This window comes from Juglans microcarpa x Juglans regia, chromosome 1S (assembly GCF_004785595.1).
Source record: "Juglans microcarpa x Juglans regia isolate MS1-56 chromosome 1S, Jm3101_v1.0, whole genome shotgun sequence".
Lineage (NCBI taxonomy): Eukaryota > Viridiplantae > Streptophyta > Magnoliopsida > Fagales > Juglandaceae > Juglans > Juglans microcarpa x Juglans regia.
The window spans coordinates 23715780-23741327 of NC_054595.1; the positions used below are offsets into that span (position 1 = coordinate 23715780).

The following is a 25548-nucleotide window of genomic DNA, read 5'->3' on the forward strand; positions in this document are numbered from 1 at the left end:
AAAAATCCAAAATATTTTATTAACAATAATAATAGTTAAGATTGAAGAACGTCGTTGTAGAGTTACCAGAAGATATGTAGACAATCCTGATCTCCTGAATGCAAGTAAACATTCCCTGCCTTTCAGATGGGATGCTGGTCCACTACAGCACCCCCAAGAACTCATCAGTTGCAGTCAACCTGAAACACCTTGCACCTGTATTCAGTACCTTTTAAAAGAATCTGACATGAAATGCAAAATTTTCTAGTGCTTGCTTCAATGCTTTCCTCAAATCCATTTTAGAAACATGAGGACACTTCATTGATAAAAAACCTCAAGAGGACAAACAAACAGTGACTACTGGTATATGAAAAAAGGTTAAGCCATCAAAACAGCATCACAAACGGTGACATAAATAAAGCAATTGACAGGAACTTAAACCTCTAATTGCTAGCAATACATGATTACCAACTAGAAATTACATTAGTCCAAAAAAAAAATAGTCAAAAAATCTTCTGGTGTCTAGGATACTTCGGTCCTAGACACCACCACTGTTAGAGAAGCAAGAAGTTGCCCATCTGATCAGGATATATTTGCGTTCTTCAAAGATGTGGACACCACCACACCTGCAGATGTCCGCATGACATGCACTCCAAGCATAGCAGTACAAGAAGCATCAGTCTTAAGATGAGGCTGCACCAACTCCCATATTTTTTTCTTTTGAATCTACATATTATTGTAAGAAAAAACACGATTAAAGGAAAAAAAATTAGTGTCTGAACATACATATAGAAATGGAGAATAAACTGCATAAAGTTAATTATCCATTATAAAAAAAAGCTTAAGGTGGAACTTTCTATGACACCATCTCTGTGTAAAAACAGTGGGTGCACTCCTTAACGATTTTGTAGATTTCAGTGTTTATTTTGTCGAATCTATATGGCATGTCAAAACGAAGCAAGAGACCTGTTTTAAAGCCTGCGCCCTTAGGAGTCTAGGGTTCAAAACAAATTTTAACTTGGGTCATCAGTTTAGGAGTTGTAGATATCTTTATGTGCAGAGGCAGATCAGAAATTGCTGCAAAATTTCTGGAAACTAGAGAACAAGACAAAATTTCTGCAAAATTTATGGAAACTAGAGAACAAGACCATAATTTCTGCGAAATTCTTATTTATAAGACTAAAACTAATCTAATAAAGCTTGGAGTCAACAGACTTCAACTAAAAGCCCAATTAAATAGCTAATACAACCCACAAATAAAATTCCAAAAAACATAAGACAGTCCCAGATAAGACCTAATAAACCAAAGTACAGCCCATGAGAATTTATATAGATATACCCTTGACTCCTAAAATTAAATAAAACCAAATTAAAATAAAGTACGCTTCTTGCTGCCAACAGCATCTGGACTTCTGGAGTATCGTGAAAGATCTAACAGAATTAAAGAGTTCTTTAATTAGATTTTATTATGTCTTTCATTCTAACTAAATTAGGAATCCTATCACAGCATATGAAGTAAAGAGTCAATAACTCTGCACTTGTTTATTTACTTTATTTGCTATGCAATTTGAGGGGCATTTATGTGATTAGTACTCAAGAGTTTTGGACTTTGATGATGTCGTATTTGAGTTTTGAGGACTGGGGCAAGAGTGCCTAATTCTTTAGTGATTCAATTACAGCTTCATTCTCACTTCTTTAGTGATCCTAATTCAAGCTCTTTCCCTTTTCCTGTAAACCCGACAAGCCCTCAGGGAGAATGGATAGTTCATCTTCTTAAGGAATCCAATTTATCTTTATGCAAGTAAAAGGTTTCAAGCCACCGTCTTCAAGTGAGTTGGGGGTCCTGATTCAAGCCAGGGCTCTTAGTTAATACATCTAGATACGACACCTCATCCTACTCCCAACCTCACTTCAAAACAAAGAAATGATTGAAAACGTCATCTAACAACAAAGGGGCTCACTAGAAAATTGGAAGCATTTGGGACTATTTTCGCTAATTTTGGTAAAGGATTGTGCATCAACTGATTGAAATACAAGCAAAATACTTGCCGAAACTTCCTTCCCCCTTTTTATTTTATCTTGTGGGTTTAATTGGCTTGAATTTTTTGAAGCAAAGAACTGACCTGGTTAGGTGTGCCAGCAGCAGGTTGATTTTCCTTTTCTTCTTCGAACCAAACCATATTCTTTCACCAGGAAGTGAACCCTCCGGAGGCACAAGAAGCTCAACGTTCTCATGTGATGCATCAGAAGCAGCCATAAGCATTCCAGATGACTTGACACCACGCATGTTCCTGGGCTTCAGATTTGCAAGAACGATTACTCTCTTATCCTGCATGAAAATTCTTATCAAACATGCTCCAATGAATATGATCTAGAAGCTTCAACTGAAAATATATGCATGCAGTTTCATTGTATATACCGAAACAATTCACTTCGGCTCCCACAAGTGTGACAATCCAACCGAATGATAATCATGTTGATCCTCAAACCTAATTAGGAGTCTTCCTGTTTGGATGAAACTAGTTATTATCAAATTTCGTGGTTGGATTGCATCCCACCAAAGAAATAACTCATCCAAATGGAAAAGTGAATCCACCTAAATGTTGGAATCTTTCCTGTTGTAGCGGATGAATTATCACCCATCTGACTATATTATGATAACTTCAGATTTACTCCTATCACAAGATAGAGTACCTTTATAAGAAATTATTGAAGAGTCTTTTTTTCTTTTCGCTAAGTAGAGTCCCAATTTATTTTTTCCTTTTCTTATCATTCCAGGTAAAAACTCCCATTAAACATGAAGTCCAAGATAGGAGGAAAAAATGAAGTGAAAAATGGGAAATTACCTGGAGGTGTTGAAGGGGTATATAATTGACGAGGCCGCTGCAGATGATTCTGGGCTCAGGCTCGCCAACATCCACCTCTTCCACGTAAAGGGAGTCGGCCTCCTCATGCCTCCACGCCCTAAGGATACGCCCAACCCTTATGTCCAGCATTTCAGCCGCTTCCTTTATCACCCTCTCCTTCTTCTCATCGTCAACATCAGCATTTCCATCGTCACCGATGGCCACGGTCACTGCCTTCGCCGCAGAAGCATCGGAGGTAGAAGCCGTGCAAAACGAGGGAATCCAGTGCCTGCTGCTGCTTCCTCTGCTTCTCGCGGATGTCTCATTAGCTTTACCTATTGAGAAAAGGGGAAACGAGGCGGTGGAGGAACGTATGGGTTGCAGGGGACGACGATGACGATAAATTTGCAATGGGTGACTGCATTTTGATAAGGAAGAAAACAATAGCGCGCCGCCGCCTCTCAAAACGTTTGCAGAAGAAGCAAAAGCATTTGTCGGCAACGGCATCGCTACTACCATCACTACTCGCTCCTCCTCTCAACTTCCCACCTGTTTAGCACTGCCACACCCGTTGCCTCTTCAATGGAGTCCTTGCGGTTGCGGATATATCATTTGTCTACATACGATACACGCGACAAAAAGAAAAGAAAATTGAGAGTAATGACCATTTTTTTTTATAAAAATTAATTTAGCACTCAATTTTATCAATAAATAAATAAATTATTAAATATGCTCTATACACCAATTTAAAAATAGATTTTTTTTTAGACGTAGTATATATTTATATAAGATAAAACTGTAAGAGTATTAATATTTTATAAGAATATCTCTAATCTAAAAATTATGGTGAAAATTTTGAAAAAATGTCTTTGCCACTACTTTAAAAAAAATCATAAAAAATGATGTGATTTTATACAATATGTTAAACTATAAATTTTTTTTTTATTGTAAAATATATTAAACGTAATAAATTATTTCAATTTATGGGATAATTCTTTCATTATACTTAACAAGTCTCTTATTTTATTCATAGACCAAATACAATTTTAAACTGTTTTGCACCTTTATTGCTTTTAAAAAAATTTATTTACAATACGTTTAAACCAACACACTAACTACAACTAATAAATATGTCTACTGCCCAAGTTATATTATGTCATCTACTTTTAATCATGTTAGAAGATGGATCTTCACTAAGGATGATCTTGGTAAGAAATATAATAGTTATTGCTGATTTGAGTTGTGAGATGAGATGAAAATTTTATGAATAATAGTAAGATAATTTGTGAATAATAGTGATATAGTTTGAGTTGAGTATTTTTTGAGTTTTAGAAAATGAGAGAAAAAGTTGAATAAAAAAGATTATAAATTTAAAATATTGTAAGAATATAGTTTTATAATATTATTTTTGTTTGAAAATTTGAAAAAGTTGAAATTATTTTTTATTTTTTTAGTTGAAAGTTTGAAAAAGTTGTATGATTAATTTGAAAATTTTATATTTGAATTATGTTTAAAAATAAGATGAAATGAGATAAAATAAGATCAGTATTTATATTTTAAACATAGAGATTGTGTTTAAATGCTAAAAACAAGAAAGCAGACTCGAATAGGTTGTGGATGTTTCAGAACAGTGGTTGGAGTTGGAGCATGCAACTCCCTACCTCAAGTGTAAATATATCATTTGTATCCTTTCCGAATAAATATACACTTTTTTTCTCAATCAAATCTACAATCTGGCCCAAGGGCTTGTTTACTTCATCCCCGGAAATGAATATTCACTACTGATGGCTGCAAGAACAAAGTCTGCTGAACAGAGAGTGCCAGAGGTAAAAATGGATGGAACAAGAATGATGCGATCTTTTTTGTCCGACCATCCGCATTGCCTGCTTCAGGACCTATTTAGAAAAGAAAGCCAGCCAGGGCATCATTATCCAAATTTCGATTACAGAACAGAAATATGATAAATAAACAAATGATGCCCTGTATGAAAAAAAATATGATTAGTGAAAAAGCTTTGCATTTTGATTCAAACACCACTCTCTAAAGCTTTGTATTTTGGACTTTTTTATAATTGCCGTAGTCCCACAGTAAGCTGTGTGTTTACACACTGACTTGTAATTATACAACTTTTTTATGAAACTAGTGCAAAGCAAAGATATATACCTAGTTTGATCTTAAATTTGAGGGAACATGGTTGCCTTCTTAAAATGAACTTGATGGGATGGTCTGTTGACTGTCTAGGCCGGTCGCTTGCAGAAATCAGCTGAAAAAGCATATCAAATAAAATGGAGAAAAGCATGGTAAAGGGTTTCAGATGGCATAACCAAAGATTGCATGATCGCAACTTAGAGAGAGAAACAGAAAATATGTTGGTAGCTTTGCGTTCAGCTTTCAGTTACTGTTTATCTTGTCATAATGCAAGCCACAAGAACATGCCAATACAACAGATATACTGGGTACTAAAGAGCACGTTGAAAGGGAAAAAATTTGCAATATGTTTTGATCTAACCTTTTCGTCAAACCGAAAGAGAGATTGGTCAAAGTAGGGAGAAGGACTCAGTGACTGACAACTGTAAGGCAAAGATCCCAGCATCTTCTTCATAAACTGCAGAATTAATTAGCTGATGAGATATGGAAGTTATGGGATAAAGCAACATTGACTCTGAGGCCAAAAAAGCCACAGATCAAACTAGTTCTCATATCCTATACAAAGAAGAAAAAAGTTTCCTGAAGTCTACAGAATAAGATAAGAACATTTTTACATGTAGCAAGTGCTAATAATAAAACTTCACCTGTGAACTTGCTTTATTTTTTACGGATCTTATTTGCTCCAGAGCATGAATGTTATTTGAGTGAGATGATATGAAATTCATAGACACAGAATTTTTTGATGCCGTGTGGAAGTGGTCACAGAAACGCTCAAACAAGAGATAAAGCTCCTCTGCAGAATTCTGTAAAAAGTAAAATATTACAGAGAGAGAAAAAAGGGGGAAATAAGTTTTGCACCCTCTAATTAATTACAAGCGCCTCGTAAAACACACTCTAAACTCTCAAAACTGACACATTGCATATTCCAACCAACGCCGTTTCTCAAATAACACCCTTTGTTCAAAGAAAAATGCTAGGTAGACCGAATGGTGTACCGATGAAATGCACTGAATCTTCATTACACCATTCGGTACCCGTAGAAGGCCCCTTGTTCAAATATAACAGTTTTCTTTTTTATAAGTAAATAAAGGGGGAAAGTTCAAATATAACAGTTAAGATGAAGAAAAAAGGTGATGTGACACAATTTTGACAGTCTGATCTTAAAGCATAGTGCTATTGGACAATCAACGGTAGTTAGAGGATACAATGTGTTGATTTTGGTAGTTTAGGGTGCATATTACAAACCACATGTTAGTTAGATGGTGGAAAGGGTATTTCCCAAAAAACAGAAAGCAACTTTTACTTGATAAGCACTAGACTCGGTCATAGAGTTTTATTATTATTATTATTATTATTATTGGACAATGTATTAGTCGGTCAAAGAGTTAACCTGATAAAATGCAACAATTTCAGTTGTCTCCATGTTATATACCGCAAAAAAAACTGGGTGTTGATCGGCATTTCGTGACACCTGAAGGTTCAGACAAGTACAATCACGATCAATTAACAGTTTCCAATAAAGAAAAAAATGCTAATTCTTATCAAGAAAGAATTCAATAACCCAATTTAAATATTATGAATCCGCAACAAGATAATAAGCTTCACCACCCTTCAATTTAAGTAGGTATCACTTGAAATCTCCTAGAACCACCACAAACATCATAAGCTAAACTGACCGGTGATTAGGCTAAAGACTGTGGATGACTCGGGAACCAAAAGAAACTGATAGGCATTCCTTGAATCAATATCAACTTTTCCACAAAATCCAAAAATTCTTTGGGTGGTGCTATAAGTCATTTGATATATGGTTTGACTTGAGATGGTAAAAAGCATCCACAAGCAGAGATTTGACGTGAAATCAGCAACAAAAGCTTGAAGTGAACTACTTACTCATAAAGAAATTGCCGGTACAAATTTAAGTAGCAGGCAAAACGTTAATTTTCAAATAATTTAGATGCACCCAAACTACCAATAAAGAAAAGGCAGGAATTGATATGTTAAAACCGAACTTTCAACAAAAATCAAAATACCAAACATCAATAAGATCAAACATACACTTAACAGTAAATTCCCAAATGCCATATATAGTTATATACTCAAACTCCTTCAATTATCAAAGTCAGCTTTGAAAAGCATTTATCTGTACATACTGCACAGGATTGATGCTAAGGATGGCATGCATGTAGTAAGAAACTTTAATTACTTGGGAATCATGCACTCTGCTATATTTCTCAGTCACAGCCTTCTACATATAATCCATGGTACTCAGTTTCTGAGATCTGGGACAAAGGCACTGATACCAAATGGACGCAGGAACTGCAGCAACAGAGGACTCTTGGGCTAATTTCTTGATATATTTTGGTGGCCCAAAGGTCAGAAAAGATATGATGATTAGTTTTAGAGATTGGAAACATTGATTTGAACTTGAAAAGATCAATCTTGGTAGGTTTTAAGTTGCTGGAGAAAAATGAATTGATGAACAATTATCTTGCGGCAGTTTATCATAGGGCTTAGGGATTCTAGGGTTATGTTTTTATGGTAACAAAGGCTGGAAAGAAAGTAGGCCAAAGGCTCGTTGATGGTGACCAAAAAAGCATATGGTTGCAGAGGTATAAAGTTGCTGAAGAGATCAAGGCATGATCAGCGACCCACTACTACATATTAAAAATCCAAGGACTTCCAAATGCCAAGAATGATGTGAATTAGCATCACAGAAACACATCTCAAAAGTAATATATTATATCTGTGATGTGATCAGATCTAGTGAATTCACGGTAGCATCCAACTAAAAGGTTCAAACCCCAGAGCAGTCATGTTTTGTATTCCAAAGTGAGTAGTCATCAGTGTTTAAAGCCCCATAAGGGAAAGGCAGGGGGTTAATGTGATATGAACCAGAATACTAGAAGGAAGAAACCTCACCCCTCCATCCACACTACCAAACTTGATCAGCAGGTGCTGCCGGTCCAAGAATTGTACCTGTCAGAGAGTTGTGTAGAAATGACTTGTTATGTTACATAATTGGTGTGAAATGTGCAAGTGATGTTCACATTTAATTAATGCTGCAAATGACCCAAACAGCCATGTGTACCATAACCCTTAAGGACCTACCTTCCAGATAATCAAGTCCACATAATCTTGAAAACGAAAGTAAAACTTCTTCTTCAACCCTGGGCTCTCTGTGGAAGCCAAGAGACAGTGCAATCAAAGCAATGACATAGACATACAAATATGAGTAAAACTGTAGAATTATTGGATATCTGTCAGTCTTTATTAGGGGCTGATCTTTAGGAGATTTACAGCAGTTGATTTGTTAGCCATTTTGGTTCCATGACTTTAGGGGATTCGGGTAGCATGTTACTTGATCCTTTAGATGGTATTTTCCTATTTTACTGTTTTCTGTTTTAAATCAGATTGATTCTATTTTCAGTAAGTTGTAAATATCCCGAGTAACAGTATATTTTTTCTTCTTAGCTACTCTCTCTCTCTCTTAAGTTTTTCTCTCTCCGTACACTTGAAAAAAAAAATAAAAAATGGTGTGTCTCTCCGTCGGTTTGCCAACGGTGGTTGGAGATTAGTGTTGCTTAGCTAGTGGTAGATTAGCTCAGTTTATTCAGTTTCATTATGAGTAGCTGTGCTGCGATGGGGTCTAGTAGGAATGTTATTATTGATAAAAAATGTTTTGAGTTTAAGAAGATGAATGCAAGGTGGTGGAGAATCACTGAGAGCAGTTGTCGTGTTGTGAATCATATTTTCATTGATCAGGCCTCGCTGGGATGGCTGAATGTCATGGTGAAGGAAGGTATTGCCTGTGAGGGGAACTCTGGTTTTCTCAGAACCCGAAGAAATGGTGCTCAGGTATTGGTGGTGCAACGGCAGCGTAACTCCTATGGGAGTTTTTTCACCCTATCGGAATTTGGTCAAGAGAAACGGCGCGGCCTACTAATGATATCGGAAGGGAGGAAAGGGGTAGGTTGGAGAAATTTTGGAGAGCTGTTAGAAGAAACTTCTGTAACTTCCTCTGTTCTGGGAGGGAAGAACAGAGGGAGCTGTCCATGGATGGCTCTTCCTCTGCCGTTGGGGAGACAAGTTGGTACTTCGTACGGTGAGGCCGTGTCTCAACCTGCAAAGGGGACATGCGTTACTTCCACATTGGTGAAGGTACAGTTCTGTGAAGATGCAAGTCTGGGCAGGAACTTGTCGGGGCCAAGTATGGTAACTATACTACAAGCTTTGGCTGAGATGGAGACGCAAGTGGGGCAGTTAAACCTGAATATGGAAATTTTAAAATGCTTCGTTGAGGGAGGCTTGCAGATGGAGAAGGAGCCCGTAATGGGACAGGGAGAAGACTCTCTATTCGGGCTCAAAAGCTGTTTCTGCAAAAAGTGGTATTAAAGGAAAGAATGTAGCTTTTGGTGGGCCTCAACCGCAGGCCTGTTTTCAGCCCAACACGCAGGCCCAACCCCTCTCTGAGGCCCAGAAGGTTGCTTGGAGACGTAGGGGGTTTCTGAAATTCCGAGGTCGTCCAGTGGGCCGCAACCTTCACCGTTGGCGGTGGATCAAGGGCTGACGCCGATGGTGGTGGTTCCGTCGGAGGTGATGGTTCCGTCAGAGGTGGTGGTGGGTTCACCGACGAGGGCTGGGGTGCCAGAGTTGTCGTCGGTACAGATTGAGCTGAAATTTTGTTTTTTGTCGCCGGAATCTTCACAGACTTAGCCGTGTGATAAAGGGTTGATGGGAATGGGTTTATTGGTGAGGTCTGGGTGTGTTGGGAGTGAATCGGCAGCCTCTACAAAGAATTTCGACAACGTTGAGAAGTGCATTTCGGGACTGATAACTGTCTTGCAGGACCCCATTTTGACACAGAATGGATCGTCGGCAGTACTCGACCATTACGGTGAGCAGCTACAATCACCTCGACGTGAGGATGTTGAGGACGGCGAGTTGGTAGAGGTGTCGGCAGAGGCTGGGTTGTGTGGGTTGTCGATGCTGTGTGGGTTGTCGCTGTCGCCGTCGTGCGTGGTGGTCGGAGACCCAGATGAGCTTCCTGTGCAATCAGAGGGAGCTCCGTTAGTCATTTTACCACTGGAGATGGGTCTGGTTGATGTGCATAAGTCTGGAGATGGGTTCGAAGTCATGAAAAATTCTAAAAATGTGGTGGCATCCAATGGTGAACCTGATTTAGCATGTGGATCGGAACTGGCCTTATTAGCTCCTGGTAGTTCTGGGGAGGAGGGGGCTGTTCTCACTCCTCTATGTACACTACCTCCTAGCTCTAAATTTGGGAGTTGTCCATCAAATTGGGTTTTTAAGAAGGTAGAGGAGATCCAAGATGTTATTGGGATTTCTTTTGGAGGGTATGAAGAACAATTTAAGGCTCTTCTCGTAGCTCTTGAAGCTAGTCATTTAAAATCAGCCACAAAGCAAGATAGGGAACTTAGAAGGCTAATTTGCTCCATTAATTATGATGTAAAGGAAGGGAGTGCTGGAAGGGATAGATCGAAAGGAAGGGGTAACACTTTGTTCTTATGAAGCCTAAGATTTTATCATGGAATGTTCGGGGGCTCAATGATCGCAATAAATGCCTTCGTATCAAATCATTATTGCAGATGTGGAAGGGTGATGTGGTATGTTTCCAAGAAACGAAGTTGCAATTCATTGATAGAAGAATGGTGTGAAGTTTGTGGGGGTGCTCACACGTGGGTTAGATTTATTTGGCTTCTTTGGGAGCCTCAGGTGGAGTCTTACTAATGTGGGATAAAAGAGTGGTTGAGGCGATTGAGGAGTGTATTGGAGATTACTCGGTTGTGACTTTATTTAAAAATGTGGATGATGGATGGGAATGGGCATTTGCAGGTTCCTATGGTCCTAACGTAGATAGGGATAGGAGAAGGTTGTGGGAGGAGTTGGCAGGTTTATACTCCTTATGGGACGTGCCGTGGTGTATGGGGGGTGACTATAACATTACTCACTTTCCTAGTGAACGTTCAGGGCATTATAGAAATTCTGTGGCCATGGAGGATTTCTCCAAGTTCATTTTTGAACTGGACCTCATGGATCTTCCCCTAGTAGGAGGCGAGTACACTTGGTCAAACGGACGGGCTTGGTCGAGATTGGATAGATTTCTTGTTTCTCCTTCATGGGAAGCACATTATCCGGAAGTAAGTCAGAAACGGTTAGCTCAAGTCAGCTCAGACCATTTTCCTATCTTTTTAGATTGTGAGGGTATTCACAGGGGTCGTCGGTACTTTAAGTTTAAAAATATGTGGCTAACGGCAGACGGGTTTGTAGAGATGGTGAGTGCTTGGTGGTCATCATATCAGTTTAATGGTACTCCCAGTTTCATTCTTGCAAGCAAGTTGAAGGCTCTGAAACAGGATCTAAAGAAGTGGAATTTGGAAGTATTTGGTCACATTGACAATCAGAAGTCTACACTGTTGGAGGAACTGCAGGAGTTAGAGGGTAAAGAATTATTGGGGGATACTTTGGAGGAGGTGTTATTGAGGAAGGGCACGGTTATGGCAAACTTGGAGAGGGTTCTGTCTTCAGAGGAGATTTCATGGCGTCAAAAATCCAGGGCACTTTGGTTGAAAAAAGGGGATAGGTGCACAAAGTTCTTTCACAAAGTGGCTAATTCACATCGGCGTAACAATGCCATTGAGTCGCTCCAATTCGGCTCTCAGGTGGTCTTCTTCTCCGGAACTAGAAAACCATATTGTACATTACTATGAGACCCTTCTCACAGAATCGGATTATTGGAGGCCGAAGCTTGATACATTGCCCTTTGAGGCAATTGACTCGTAGAGTGTAAGTGTTTTGGAGAGACCTTTTGTTGAAGAAGAAATTTACAAGGTCATTTCTGGTATGGCTAAGGATTAAGCACCGGGTCCGGATGGTTTCTCAATGGGGTTCTTTCAAACTTGTTGGGACATAGTCAAAGGAGATGTTTTGCAGGTTTTTAATGAATTTCACTCTTGTCAAAAGTTTGAAAAATCCCTTAATGCGACCTTCATTGCTCTCATTCCTAAGAAACAAGGGGCTTCAACTATTGAGGACTTTCGTCCAATAAGTCTCATTAGTAGCATTTATAAGATCATTTCAAAGGTTCTTGCCAACCGGCTTAGTATGGTGCTGGAACCCATTATTTCCAAGTCTCAAAATGCATTTATTCGGGGGAGACAAATTCTTGATTCGGTACTCATTGCAAATGAATGTTTGGATCACAGACTACGGGAGGGAGGTTCAGGTGTTCTTTGCAAGCTTGAAATGGAAAATGCATATGATCATGTGAACTGGGAATTCCTCTTATATCTACTTAAGAGGTGTGGCTTTGGGGATAGGTGGATTTCATGGATGAGGCACTGTATTTCAACCGGCCGGTTCTCAGTTCTAGTTAACGGCACACCTGCTGGTTTTTTTGATAGTTCGCGGGGTTTGCGGCAGGGAGATCCTCTCTCCTCTTTTATTTGTTATAGTTATGGAGGCGTTAAGCAGGATGGTGCAGGCTGCTGTTGGGGGAGGATTCTTATCTGGTTTTCAGGTGGGTAATGACTCTAGTGGCTCTGTTATTATCTCACATCTTCTTTTTGCAGATGACACTTTAGTCTTCTGCGAAGCGGATAATAGCCAAATCCAAACTTTGCGAGCACTGTTACTTTGCTTTGAAGCAGTGTCAGGGCTTAAGGTGAACCTTAGCAAGTCTGAGATGGTTCCTGCGGGTGTGGTTTCTAATATCCACAGTTTAGCAAGCCTTCTGGATTGTAAGGTGTCCTCTTTCCCAATGAAATATTTGGGGCTTCTGCTAGGTGCAACTTTCAAGAATAGAGCTATATGGGACGGAGTGGTGGAGAAGGTAGAGAAAAGGTTGGCTGGTTGGAAATGTGTGTATTTATCAAAAGGGGGCCGCCTCACTCTTATTAAGAGTACTCTCACTAACCTCCCCACATATTTTTTATCTTTGTTTCCTATGCCTGTAGGGGTGATGAACAGATTGGAAAAACTCTTTAGGGCGTTTTTATGGGGAGGCTTGGGGGAGGAAAAGAAACTTCATCTAGTTAGATGGAGAACAGTTTGTGCCTCAGTTGTGAATAGGGGGTTGGGAGTGTGTAACTTGAAAACTTTTAATAGAGCTCTTTTGGGGAAATGGCTTTGGAGATATCACTTAGAGGGGGATCATTGTGGAAGGAAATTATTGATGCTAGATATAGTGTTGCTGGGGGTGGTTGATGTTCCAACGAAGTGAGAGGGGGTTATGGTGTGGGTTTATGGAAGTTTATAAGGAAATGGTGGCCATGCTTTGCAAATCACATACGCTTTGTAGTTGGTGAGGGCAATCGAATCAATTTCTGGCGGGATGTGTGGTGTGGAGATCGAGCATTGGAAAGGGCTTTTCCGGGCCTATATCGTATTGCAGTTAACAGGGAGATTTCAGTGGCGGATGTGCGGCTACTTTCTCATGGCTCGCATCAATGGAATATTCTTTTCATTAGGAATTTCATGATTGGAAATTACCTATTGTTTCAAACTTTTTCAGCCTACTATATTCCATGGGGACTCCTATAGCACAGCGAGATAGATTGAAGTGGAGGTCTAATAATCACAAGATATGTACAATTAAGGCGTATTATAACATCTTGACATCACAAGAGCATACTCCATTCCCTTGGAAGAAGATTTGGAGGTCCCGTGCGCCTTCTAAAGTAACTTTTTTTGTTTGGACTGCCGCTCTTGGGAAGATATTGACTACGGACAACTTGAGGAAGAGAGGATGTGTAGTAATGGATTGGTGTTACATGTGTAAAAAGAATGGAGAATCTGTGGACCATCTCTTACTACATTGTGAGGTAACAAGGGTGTTGTGGGATGAGATCTTTCAAAGGGTTGATATTGCTTGGGTTATGCCTATGAGGGTGGTGGATTTGTTGGGTTGTTGTAGAAAGTTGCAAGGCTATCATCAAATGGCAGCGCTATGGAAGATGATTCCGTCGTGCATCATGTGGTGCATTTGGACGGAAAGGAATGCGCGTTGCTTTGAAGACAAGGAACGCACAATGGCCGAGATGAAGAATTTTTTGTTACACACTTTAATGTGCTGGTTTTCTGCTATTGTATTGTATGGGGACAATGTTCATGATTTTTTGTCTTTAATTTATCGCTTTTAGAATGTATTTAGGTGTTCTTCTGTATACTCCCTGTATACATAGGCTATGCCTCTTACATTCATATATATAATATTGATCTCTTACTTATAAAAAAAAAAAAAAAATATATCCCAAGTAATTAGATGAGAATTATCATATATTTAAAGGGAATGTAATCTTTTTCATAGGCAAGTGGAATATTCAGTTTTTCCTTCCACAATTCCACATGGTATTAGAGCATTCTCTTAACTCTAATTCTCCCATATGACCAAATACGGTATGGCAACCGAGAGACGCGACTCCACCTCTTCAGTCTCTGAAGTCACCACCAGTCAGGAAGCCATGGTTTCAGACAACAGCAGCAGTTCAGACAGCAGCCTCATGCCCATTACAGGACACAAAGTTAATGGGAATAACTATCTCCAATGGTGCCATTCCATGATGATGTTTATATGCGGGAAGGGAAAGGATGATTATCTCTCAGGAGTTGCAGCCCAACCAAGCAAGGATGATGCGAAGTTCAAAACATGGAATTCGGAAAATAACATGGTCATGTCATGGCTCATTAATTCCATGACAAATGACATTGGAGAAAATTTTCTTCTCTACGGAATAGCGAAGGAGATTTAGGAAGCTGCCAAGGAAATGTATTCTAACAATGAGAATACATCTGAATTATTCGAGGTGGAAAGTGTTCTCCATGACTTACGTCAGAGAGATTTGACAATGACCCAATACTTCAACACACTCAGCCGCTATTGGCAACATCTGGACTTATTCGAGGAGCACAATTGGAGCTGTCCCGAAGATGGAATCAGGTATAAACAAATTGTTGAAAAGAAAAGAATATACAACTTTCTGATCGGATTAAATAAAAATCTCGATGAAGTACGAGGAGGAATCCTAGGATCCAAACCACTGCCAAACATCCGAGAAGCATTTTCAGAAGTTTGCAGAGAGGAGGGTCAAAAGAAGATAATGATGGGCCCTCAAGATTCTACAACAAACCTAGATAGTTCAGCCCTTCCGGTTCAAGGAAATCCATACAACAACAGTGACAGTAGACCAAAGAAAGGGCGGCCATGGTGTGACCATTGTTGACATCCTGGTCACTCCAAGGACACTTGCTGGAAAATCCACGGTAAACCCGCAGATGGGGAAGCCTTCCCGCTTTGCCAACAACAGAGAAGGACGGGTCAATTTCGTCTCAGTAGATGAAAAACCGACACCAACCGAGCCCAGTCTCTTCAGCAAGGAGCAACTAGAATTATTGCAAAAAATGTTCAGCCAATCTTCAGCAGCCCCTGCCACCACTGTGGTTGGTACCGGTTCTTTGGCACACAAAGGTAATTTTTTAAGCGCTCTTAATGTTAAAAAGGAGAAGCTAAGTCCATGGATTGTAGACTCATGAGCATCGGACCATATGACTGGAGATGGAAATTTTTTTTCTACTTTCCTATTATGAAAATTTAACAGTTAGGACAGCAGATGGTTCACTCTCAAAGGTGGCTGATACAGGTTCTATTAAAATTTCAGAGAACCTAACACTCAACTCAGTTCTCTTAGTGCCAAATTTGGATTGCAATTTATTGTCTATTAGTAAACTCACTCGGGATCTCAATTGTGCTACTAATTTTTTTCCAAATATGTGTGAATTTCAGGTCTTGGATTCAGGGAAGACGATTGGCAGTGCTAAGATGTGTTCGGGGCTCTATCTTCTCGAGGTTAATGATCCTCCTCAAGGAACAACTCATAAATTCGAGTGTTTAGTGTCTAGAAGTCAAAGTTCCTTTTCTGTCATTCGTTCTAATAATGATAGTGCAATTATGTTGTGGCACTATAGGTTAGGACATCCAAATTTCTTGTATCTCGAGAAGCTTTTTCCTTCATTATTCAATAATAAAAATCCAAATGATTTTTAGTGTAAGATTTGTCAATTTTCAAAACATGTTTGCAACTCTTATCCCAACCGACCCTACAAAGCATCCCAACCCTTTTCAATGATCCATAGCGATGTGTGGGGGCCATCGAGGATCAAGAATATTACTGGATCTTGCTGGTTTATATCTTTTCTAGATGATCACACTAGACTTACTTGGGTATTCCTCATGAAAGAAAAGTCAGAGGCAGGTCAAAAATACAGATTGTGAAAACTGATAATGCCAAAGAATATTTCAAATCCATTCTTGATGATTATCTCTTGGTGCCAAAGAATATTTCAAATCCATTCTTGATGATTATCTCTTGGGTCAAGGTATAGTACACCAAAGTTCCTGTGTCGACACTCCTTAGCAAAATGGAATTGCCGAAAGAAAAAACGGCACCTACTAGATGTTGTCCGCTCCCTCATGTTCCTACACATGTACCAAAACACTTTTGGGGTGAAGCCATTCTCACTGCAGCCTACCTCATAAACAGGATGCCCTCTCGCGTTCTCAAATTCCAAACTCCCTGTCAAACTCTACTTCGGTCCTTTCCCAATACTCGACTCATTTCCACTATTCCCTTCAAAGTATTCGGGTGCTCAACTTTTGTTCATGTTCATCATCAACACCAAGGTAAACTTGATCCTAGAGCCCTTAAGTGCATTTTTCTCGGGTACTCTCCAAACCAAAAGGGGTATACATGCTATTCACCAGCCACCAAAAGATATTCACTCCATGGATGTCACATTTTTTGAGCAACAATCATATTACCCCAAATATGATATTCAAGGGGAGAGTAATCTTACACAGGAATACCAGCTTTGGGATATTGAAGAGTTATCTCACCCTTCTTCTGATTCTAGTCCATTTCACCCATCACAAACTCCTAAATCCATTCTCCTACTGAATCCATTCCTCCTTCACATCTCTTCTTAGAATCTCCTGTGAGACATCAAACACCGATTTGCCAGTTCCTACAAATCCACCTCAGCATCTGGACACTATTCAACCAACAAACAATGATGAGTTGATTACCTATTCACGGAGGAGAAGGAACCAAAAGGAGATAAAACAACGAGCATCTCTCGAGCAAATCCAAGAGACTGATCCGAGTCCTAGATCAAGTGAAGATCCACTAGGTAACTCTAATCCTCAGACTTTCCATCATGAGTTAACTAATGATGATAGTGATTGTCCTATTGTTGTGAGAAAATGTGTGAGATCATGCACAAAACACCCAATATACACATTTGTGTCATATCAGGGACTGTCATCGAATTTCAGAACCTTTGTTGCCAACCTTGACAAAATACAGGTCCCTAATAACATACAAGAAGCTCTCGATACACCTGAATGGAAGTTTGCAGTTTGTGAAGAAATCTGTGCACTAGAAAAGAATGGAACATGGGAGATCACAGAATTACCAATTGGAAAACATCCAGTAGCTTGCAAATGGATATTCACAGTGAAATACAATGAAGATGGAAGTGTTAACCGATTCAAGGCTCGGCTGGTAGCAAAGGGATTGACTCAATCATATGGAATCGACTACGAGGAGACGTTTGCCCCTGTAGCCAAGTTAGACACAATGCGGGTCCTCCTACCTTTGGCTACAAATTTAGACTGGCCTCTTCACCGACTAGATGTCAAGAATGCCTTCCTCAATGGAGACCTAGCTGAAAAAGTTTACATGGAAATTCCTCCTGGATTTGAGACACAAGCTACACACAACAAAGTCTGCAAACTTAGAAGATCCTCATATGGGCTCAAGCAATCCCCAAGAGCCTAGTTTGAGAGTTTCACAAAGGTAGTCAAGAGGCATGGCTATTCTCAATGTCAAACAAATCATACACTATTTGTTAAATACTCTCTTAAAGGAAAACTTGTTATCCTCATTGTATATGTGGACGACAACATTCTAACGGGAGATTATGAGGAGGAAATGAGTAGTCTCAAAAGTCTTCTAGCTAAAGAATTCGAAATCAAGGACCTTGGGAATCTCAAATACTTCCTAGGCATGGAAGTAGCACGGTCAAAAAAGGGAATCCTTGTCTCCCAAAGCAAAAACGTTTTGGATCTCTTAAAAGAGACTGGGATGCTCGGATGCAAGCCGACAGACACTCCTATGGATTCAACAACCAAACTAGGAGTCAAGGAAGAAGGTGCGCCAATGGATAAAGGCAGATATCAAATACTAGTTGGGAAACTTGTATACTTGTCTCACACCCGACCTGATATTGGCTTCTCTGTCAGTATGGTGAGTCAATTCATGAACAAGCCCAATGACGAACATATGGAGGCAGTTTATAGAATCCTACAATACCTAAAGCTAACACCAGGTAAATGATTATTTTTCGAGAAGACTCAAAGAAGAGATATTGAGGTATTTAGTGATGCAGATTGGGCAGGATCAATACATGATCGAAGGTCAACTTCTGGGTACTGCACATATGCATGGGGAAGCCTAGTTACATGGCAAAGTAAGAAGCAATCAGTTGTGTCAAGAAGCAGTGCAGAAGCTGAAATCAGGGCAATGGCACACGACATTTGTGAAGGAATATGGCTAAGAAGGCTTATAAAGGAATTAAAGATTTCAGGTGAAGAACCTATGAAGATGTTCTGTGACAATCAATCAGCCATCAGCATTGCAAAGAACCCAGTGCATCATGACAGAACAAAACAATTGGAGATTGATCGACATTTCATAAAGGAAAAAATAGAGGAAGGGATAATCAAGATGTTGTATGTTATGTGTCTCCAAACAGCCGATATCCTTACCAAGGCTCTGCCAAGAAAGAATTTTGATGATTTGAGTTCAAAGCTGGGCCTAATCAATATTTACTGCCAGCTTGAGGGGGAGTGTAGAATTATTGGATATCTGTCAGTCTTTATTAGGGTCTGATCTTTAGGAGATTTACAGCTGATTTGTTAGCCATTTTGGTTCCACGATTTTAGGGGATTCAGGTAGCATGTTACCCGATCCTTTAGATAGTATTTTCCTATTTTACTGTTTTCTGTTTTAAATATGATTGATTCTATTTTCAATAAGTTGTAAATATCCCGAGTAATTAGATGAGAATTATCATCTATTTAAAGGGAATGTAATCTTTTTCATAGGCAAGTGGAATATTCAGTTTTTCCTTCCACAATTCACAATAACTTTTAAAGTTTTTAACATGGAACATTGACTATTATCTTGCAAAAAAAAAAATGTACTAAAACAATTGGGCTTTAAACTATAAATACCTGATAATAGAGCCAAAAGCCCCAGCTTTCCCCAGATAATATCATAATATCCATAACAAAACAGTCTGACTTCTATGAGATCCACTCTCACCCTTTCATAATCATAAGCCTGCCCTAGAATTCCAGTGAACCTAACTGGCCATAAACTCACTCATTAATCAAGTACACTTGGATCCAGATTCTTAACTTTTTACCTTTCTGCTTATTTATACTACCAGAACAACACACTAATAGACCCTAAACAGCATATCATACCCCATACTGCCTTTAAATGACTTTCTTAGATCTTTTCTAACAATTGTCATGATTTTCTACATCAAGCCTCATACAAGAAGTTTGGTAAAAAACCTCACCCTTGAGCTTCAGCACTAGTCTGCACAGCAAATACACAACTGGCTCTTTCCTTTGAAACAGCAAAAAGTGCATTTAATGACATTCCTGAACCTTTCTCTTCTCAGTTTTTTTTTTTCCTTTTTCCCCTACAGTGTTGCTTCTCAGCTGGCTCTTGTGGCATTGCAAGGTTATCCCAACATACAGTTGGAACCAGCTGGCTTTTCTTCTTGTTTTTTTTCAAATCTAAGCTATGCCCTCTTTCTAGGTGAAACATCTCTTTGAATCTTACAGTCAGTCTAATAGCAAATGGCATGCATTCCTACTTCAAAGGAAGATCATCACATCAGAGTAGGTCATGATAGTGTTTGCCAATTGTAACTCAGTCAAACATTTATGAGGAATCTTTATACATGTCCTTATCAAAACAGCCCACATAATAAGGTTTAAAATGAAAACCAGGTGAACAACTATTAAGAAACAAAAATAACGCTGCTATCAAAATCAATGATTATGAAAAGAAAAATGGCCGAATTGTCAGTAGGATAAGATATGATTTTTTTACACTGCATGGTCAGATGAAAAAAAGAAATAAAAATAGAGAAGATTTCGAAATAGCCTTTCTTGTTCACAGATAACTGAAACGATGCCAAAAGAGAGATTATCCAAATAAGATATTCTGAAAAATGAAGAATAAAAAGACACAAAGTTAGAAAACCAACCAAGGCTGGGTTTTTTTCTTCATTTGATATTCCTTGGAATATGAATGAAAGAAGGCGTTGTTTGATGCCACTCAGGAGAGAATCTTCTTGATTAGGCTGGCTAAGATGTGTACCATTCTGAACATTATTCCCAGGTAACTGATGCAGTTTACTTTTTCAATAGCTGAATTGTCAATTCAACAATCAGAACATAACATGTGAGAAAAATTCTTATTCACCAAACTGTGTTGATCGAAATAACAATGATATGGAGGACAATACCTAGAAACTAATAAATGTCCAGATGAATAAATGACTATATTAATATTTGTAAACCATTATAGAAAGCATGTTGATGAAACCAACCCACCATGATATGATACAACTACTGAGAACAAAGACATAATAAAACAAAATAGACCACTGTAGGCATAATATGAAATAGTAGTTGTTGTGCAAGGGTATCATTCTATCTGTCCTACTGCCATCAAATTATCTTTACGCTCAACAAAAACTAACTAAACATTCTTGTTTCTGGTATAACATGACGAATGGAACAAGCAGAGAACAAGATTTTATGATGAGCTGACAATAGTAAACATTGAAGGACATTTATGATCATTCTTTTAAAATCAGTCAATTTGGTACCCTTCTTTCTCTAACAAACAACATTAAAAGAACTTGGCATAAAGATTTAGCAGAAGAAAAAACTTGTTTGCCCTATTTTTCTAAAGATAACACAAAATTTTATGTTAAAAACTTATCAAAAAAAGTTTTTGTTAGTCTATCCAATCAGAAGAAAAAAAAGAAAAGAATATTTCTTTTTTTATTAATCAGACAAACTGAAGTAGAGATTTGTCATTTTTTACCCTACCAAAGGTAATGATGCTTTTCCAATTTTCTAGGAAGTCTGAATTGTCAAGCTAAAGCCAATCATTAGAATTCTAATTGAACTTTAGGGAAGTCACATCAAAAGCTTAAAAATAAATGCCACTTGCCTGAGCATTTGAATTAAGAAAAAGTTCATCATCTTCACGACAAAATGCCCCAATAGCTCGTACATCTACAAGGTTCCCAGAGTCTCTAATTTGGATAATATGTATTGTTTGATTGCGAAGTGACGCAATTGCCAATAAATCATCATACAAGAAGACGCCCATGTTATGGGTTAGATTAACAAAATCATTGTGAAAGACCTTCACGTCCAGTATGACTCCATCTTCCAACCTATTTGTATAAAAAATATAGAACAAAAAACAAGGCATAAAGCAACCTCCACAAATGAATTAGAACTTTTACAAAGAAATCTCTTGAAAATTTTCAAACCAGTAATTAGAAATCAAGAGCACGTACCTTATTAAATGGAATGTCAACTTTTCTATATACGGGACACCCTGAGTGGCACCACCATCAGCAGCTGCATCATGAATTGGTGGCGTAGAAGTAGCAAATATTCCATATTGGTTACTCTCCATGTAAAGGAAGAAGTCTTTGCATATGAGCTCATTGCAGGAAGCAGCGATACACTATATAAATGAGTGAAGAAACTTTCAAATCTCTTTGCTTTTGGAGGGAGATCATGAGCATCACAATCTTCTTCTTTGCATGAAAATGAAAGCCATGTTGGTCTGTAAACAACCAGATCTTGTTGATTTCTGCTGAAACTTATTAGGTATTGCCCATCATCGGTAAATTTGCGGAATGATTGGTCTGGGCATTCAACATCATAAATGGTACAACTTGGGACTAAATTTTCATAAAATCGCCTAGCGCAATAAACCTGCAAGAAGTATGACTTGGTTTTCTTAGTAGTGTAATTGAAATAATTTCCCAGCTATCTCTTTCATTGCAAATAACAAATACAATTCTAAAAAATGACACAACATATATGTTTCTGGCCTGAAATGCAGGACTAGAAGAGTTTTTTTTCCTCTTCCAGACATTTTTTTTCCTTCAGAAATCATGTTTATTTTATGTTCTGATTAACATATGTAGAACAAGATGAGAAGGAGATGGAAAATAAAAGAAAAGCAAGGGATCTTCTTCAAGAAGAAAAAACACATGTTGATGTTTAATGTCTCAATGAGCTTGATAGACATTACTTGTAGAGACCCAAGGAAAAGCCCAAGTTATGTATAAGCTTATACTTCGAAAAAGCCATTCAAGGTAACAATTAGACCTTATTGGAATCATTATAAAGTCCAGTTCCACCTAGTAAGGAACCGGTGTGGAACTTGACATTCACTACAACTTTATCATACTCATTTATCTCTATCATACTTCTTCCACCCAATTTGGGATTTAGCGAAGCAGTACAGTCTCCCAACTCAAATCCCTAACATTCTCATCAGGGTCAACATTGCACTGAGTGTCCAATGACACGTGGAATTATTAGTCTGGCTCTAATACCACTAGTAACAAACAAAAGAGAAGGTCAAACCACATTTAGGTTTACACTCCAAAAGGACAAGTCAATAGTACAATTGGAACTGCTTAGTATTATTATAAAACCCAGTTCTACCTAGTAAGGAACTAACATGGGACTTGACACGTAATACGACTTTACCAAACTCAATCACACTTCTCCCACACGATGTGAGACTTATTGAGGCATCATATCGCTGGCCTATATTCTAATAGGTTAAGGTTTTGATTGGATGCTTAATTGGTATAGTCTCACTCATTTTTTCTTGAACTCCACGGGCCAGGCATAATTTTCCTCCGTATTGGTTGCATTTTCTAAAGCAAAAAAAGATTGTAAGTTCACAGGAGATCATCTTTAATCCTCCATTATGCATCCCAATCATTAAGTAGTCACTTCAGCTAGTTGATTATAGTAAGAACACATAAGGATCATGATGATCAAAGTAGTAGAAGTTCACAAAACAGAACTACACAAAATAGCAAATGGCCAAGTAAGAAGAAAATACACTAGTTCCGGGAGCAGGAGTGTAGATTTGGCGCTGAAAAATCCTTGAAGCAATGTTGTTTCTTCTAAACATTACTGCTGATGTACAATTGATATCTCCCCTGGAAACCAGATTATGAAAGTGCTATAAGATAACCATCAATAGGAACCATCATCTTGAGAGTAGATATGGATAGTCGGGATCCACTGTCGATATACATTTCTTTTTTAGGGACTGAACTCAGTTTGCAGTCCAATTATTGGATTTGGATAGGAAATGAGGATTCTAATGAATTTTCTCAACTGTGAGATGATACCAAGATTTATCATAATATGAATCACAAAACAAACATTTGTTCATATACAGCATGGAAGAAATATACCCTACTTAATAGAAAAAAGGCCACTTAATGGCATCCTTCTGAGAAATAGATTAAAAAAAAAATTGAAATTGACTAGATTTAAATTCAATTGAACGAATCAAATTCCTACTAAAAAACAAGTACTTGATTCAAAGAAGTAGCCTCACAAACAGCCATCCAATGGCTCCATTAGTACTTAAACATACCGGATGCTTGAGTTTTCTTTCTTTTCAGAGCACGAGAGAACCGCTTGATTGTTGCCGCCATCTGGACAATAAATAAACAGCTAAAGCAAGGGAAGTGGTGCCCGCCGTGATCCAGTGGTAACCATGTGAAGAAAACATTTACAAAAAAAAAAAAAAAAAAAAAAAAAAAGGATTTACATTAAAGGATAAGTGGGTTACAAGAATGTAAATCAAAAGGGTAAAGGGACAAAACGGATAACCCTCTTCGACACCAGAGAATTATTACATCGACAAGAATGCCGGATTCTTTTCTTTTTTGTTTCTTTTATGAAAATACTAGATAAAACAAATAACAACGAAGTCTTCCAAGAAAAAAATTTGATCTTCACCGCACAGGTATACTCTTTCTCATTCTAGTCTTCTTTCTCCTTTCCCAAGGGGCTCGAAACGTCGCAACAAATTCCTTATGTTAAACAAAAAGTGAATGAGCACAGACCCAGTACGAAAACCAAACTGTACTGAGTGAGCAAAGGAAAGCAAAAGACGAGCGTTGTGTGCATGAAGGGCTCCAAGCTTATGCCATTGCTTTCCAATGCGCGTGTACGAGTAATTAACATGATAACATGATAAAAGGGTTTGAAAGTCTAATCCTCGGCTGACTCATAAAAGTTATTGTGCGAGAGAGAGGGTTCCTCACCCGTCGGAGGCAGCGAGGAAGTGAGGGAGAACGCAGGGGGGTGAAGAGAGAAGAGGCGGAGGGGAAGGTTGTGCCTTCGCAAACGCAGAGTGTGTGTAGACCACAAGGCTGGCAACTGACGTGGGACTTCAGGAAGCCATCACCTTATTTGTTATGTTCAATTAAATAAGGGAAAGAGTAATTCAACTTATAAAGAGGTCGAGAATCGACGATATTTAATTTGTAAAAAATTTAAATTATAAAGGTCTTATGTAAATCAAGCTTAACCATATCAACAGTTTCAAAGTATACTCACAAATAGAATTTTTCAAAAGGAAAATTTTATAGGTACAAGACTTTTACTCGCTATTTCTTACCCAAAAGATACCATTGTATTTTTTTCTTTTTCAACTAATATTAAATATAGTCTTAAAGATTTCGTGTACTTTTTTAAAAAATAAAAAATAAAATCTATTATTAAAAAATTATTTTTTCATCTAAATCTCACTTTTGTCCACTTTTTTTAAACGAGAAAATAAATACAGAGCAAAACTATAATTATCGCATATCCTATTTGTAATGAGTAAAAAAAAAAAGAAATAATATTTGTAGTCTTAAAATGTATAATATTCGTATATTCTCTTTGAAAAAAATGAATAAATATGATATGCATATGACAAAATTAATTTTTTAAAAATAGATTTTACTTATTTTTTAAAAGAGTACACGAGACTTGTTAACCTTAAAATTATATCTAATATTAATATAAAAAAATTATATAACTTGAAAAATTACAAAATAAATAATAAATTTTTTTTATTTTTTGATTGAGAGAGGGAGGTTTTGGAAGCTGAGGTTATATCAATCAGATTACGCTAAATAATAAATTTTATACATTACAAATCGGAGAGATTTAGATTGTTAAAACGAAAATGGGTTGCAAATCACAAAGTGCCATGTCAGAGCGTAAAAAGCAACACGTAGAAGTCTTCGTCCATGTAGCAGCGCTCTTTTTCAAAAGAGAAATGCGTAATTTTTTTAAATCAATGAATGAGTAATTTAAAATTTAAATTCAATATTAAAAGAAGGACAAATGTAAGTACAA

The 25548-nt window shown here is 38.0% G+C and overlaps 3 protein-coding genes and 1 long non-coding RNA gene across 11 annotated transcripts; 1 reads left to right on the forward strand and 3 right to left on the reverse strand.

The window, feature by feature from the left end:
* Positions 1 to 276: 276 nt before the first annotated feature.
* LOC121247118 (aminoacyl tRNA synthase complex-interacting multifunctional protein 1) lies at positions 277 to 3451 on the reverse strand. Its single transcript, XM_041145460.1, is given in 4 exon segments — positions 277 to 705; positions 2103 to 2149; positions 2152 to 2308; positions 2826 to 3451. Coding segments are annotated over 4 exon segments (867 nt in total). The 5' UTR covers positions 3345 to 3451; the 3' UTR covers positions 277 to 561.
* Positions 3452 to 4436: 985 nt separating this feature from the next.
* Positions 4437 to 20496, reverse strand: LOC121246045 (light-mediated development protein DET1-like). 5 transcript variants are annotated; one of them, XM_041144023.1, is made up of 8 exons: positions 20334 to 20496; positions 8082 to 8149; positions 7893 to 7949; positions 6364 to 6444; positions 5618 to 5776; positions 5335 to 5430; positions 4989 to 5088; positions 4437 to 4720 (listed from the first exon to the last, which is right to left on the reverse strand). In XM_041144023.1, exons 4-8 carry the CDS (start codon positions 6394 to 6396, stop codon positions 4581 to 4583), a joined length of 528 nt encoding a protein of 175 aa, XP_040999957.1. In that variant the 5' UTR covers positions 6397 to 6444; positions 7893 to 7949; positions 8082 to 8149; positions 20334 to 20496; the 3' UTR covers positions 4437 to 4580. The 5 variants fall into 5 exon arrangements, with proteins under 5 accessions (XP_040999957.1, XP_040999958.1, XP_040999960.1 ...); XM_041144024.1 differs by lacking the exon at positions 8082 to 8149 and having other exon boundaries at positions 20334 to 20490; XM_041144026.1 differs by lacking the exon at positions 5618 to 5776 and having other exon boundaries at positions 20334 to 20490.
* LOC121247439 lies at positions 10721 to 11701 on the forward strand. The gene has a single exon (XM_041145787.1). It carries the CDS (start codon positions 10721 to 10723, stop codon positions 11699 to 11701), a length of 981 nt encoding a protein of 326 aa, XP_041001721.1.
* Positions 20497 to 21302: 806 nt separating the features above from the next.
* Positions 21303 to 24617, reverse strand: LOC121246047. Of its 4 annotated transcripts, XR_005937048.1 has the most exons (6): positions 24465 to 24590; positions 24157 to 24230; positions 23789 to 23849; positions 23243 to 23342; positions 21666 to 22092; positions 21303 to 21539 (listed from the first exon to the last, which is right to left on the reverse strand). It is a non-coding gene; the product is annotated as an uncharacterized LOC121246047 (long non-coding RNA). The 4 variants fall into 4 exon arrangements; XR_005937045.1 differs by lacking the exon at positions 24157 to 24230 and having other exon boundaries at positions 24465 to 24617; XR_005937047.1 differs by having other exon boundaries at positions 24162 to 24594.
* Between the last annotated feature and the right edge of the window lie 931 nt (positions 24618 to 25548).

What these genes read in the sequence shown, in the direction of transcription:
- LOC121246045 (XM_041144025.1), bottom strand. Translation starts at nt 6,396, where the DNA reads ATGGAGACAACTGAAATTGTTGCATTTTATCAG. An exon ending in AAATTGTTGCATTTTATCAG is followed by an intron (nt 5,777 to 6,363) that starts GTTAACTCTTTG and finishes TACTTTTTACAG; the next exon opens with AATTCTGCAGAGGAGCTTTA. An exon ending in TCTTTCGGTTTGACGAAAAG is followed by an intron (nt 5,089 to 5,334) that starts GTTAGATCAAAA and finishes ATGCTTTTTCAG; the next exon opens with CTGATTTCTGCAAGCGACCG.
- LOC121247439 (XM_041145787.1), top strand. Translation starts at nt 10,721, where the DNA reads ATGTGGGATAAAAGAGTGGTTGAGGCGATTGAGGAGTGTATTGGAGAT.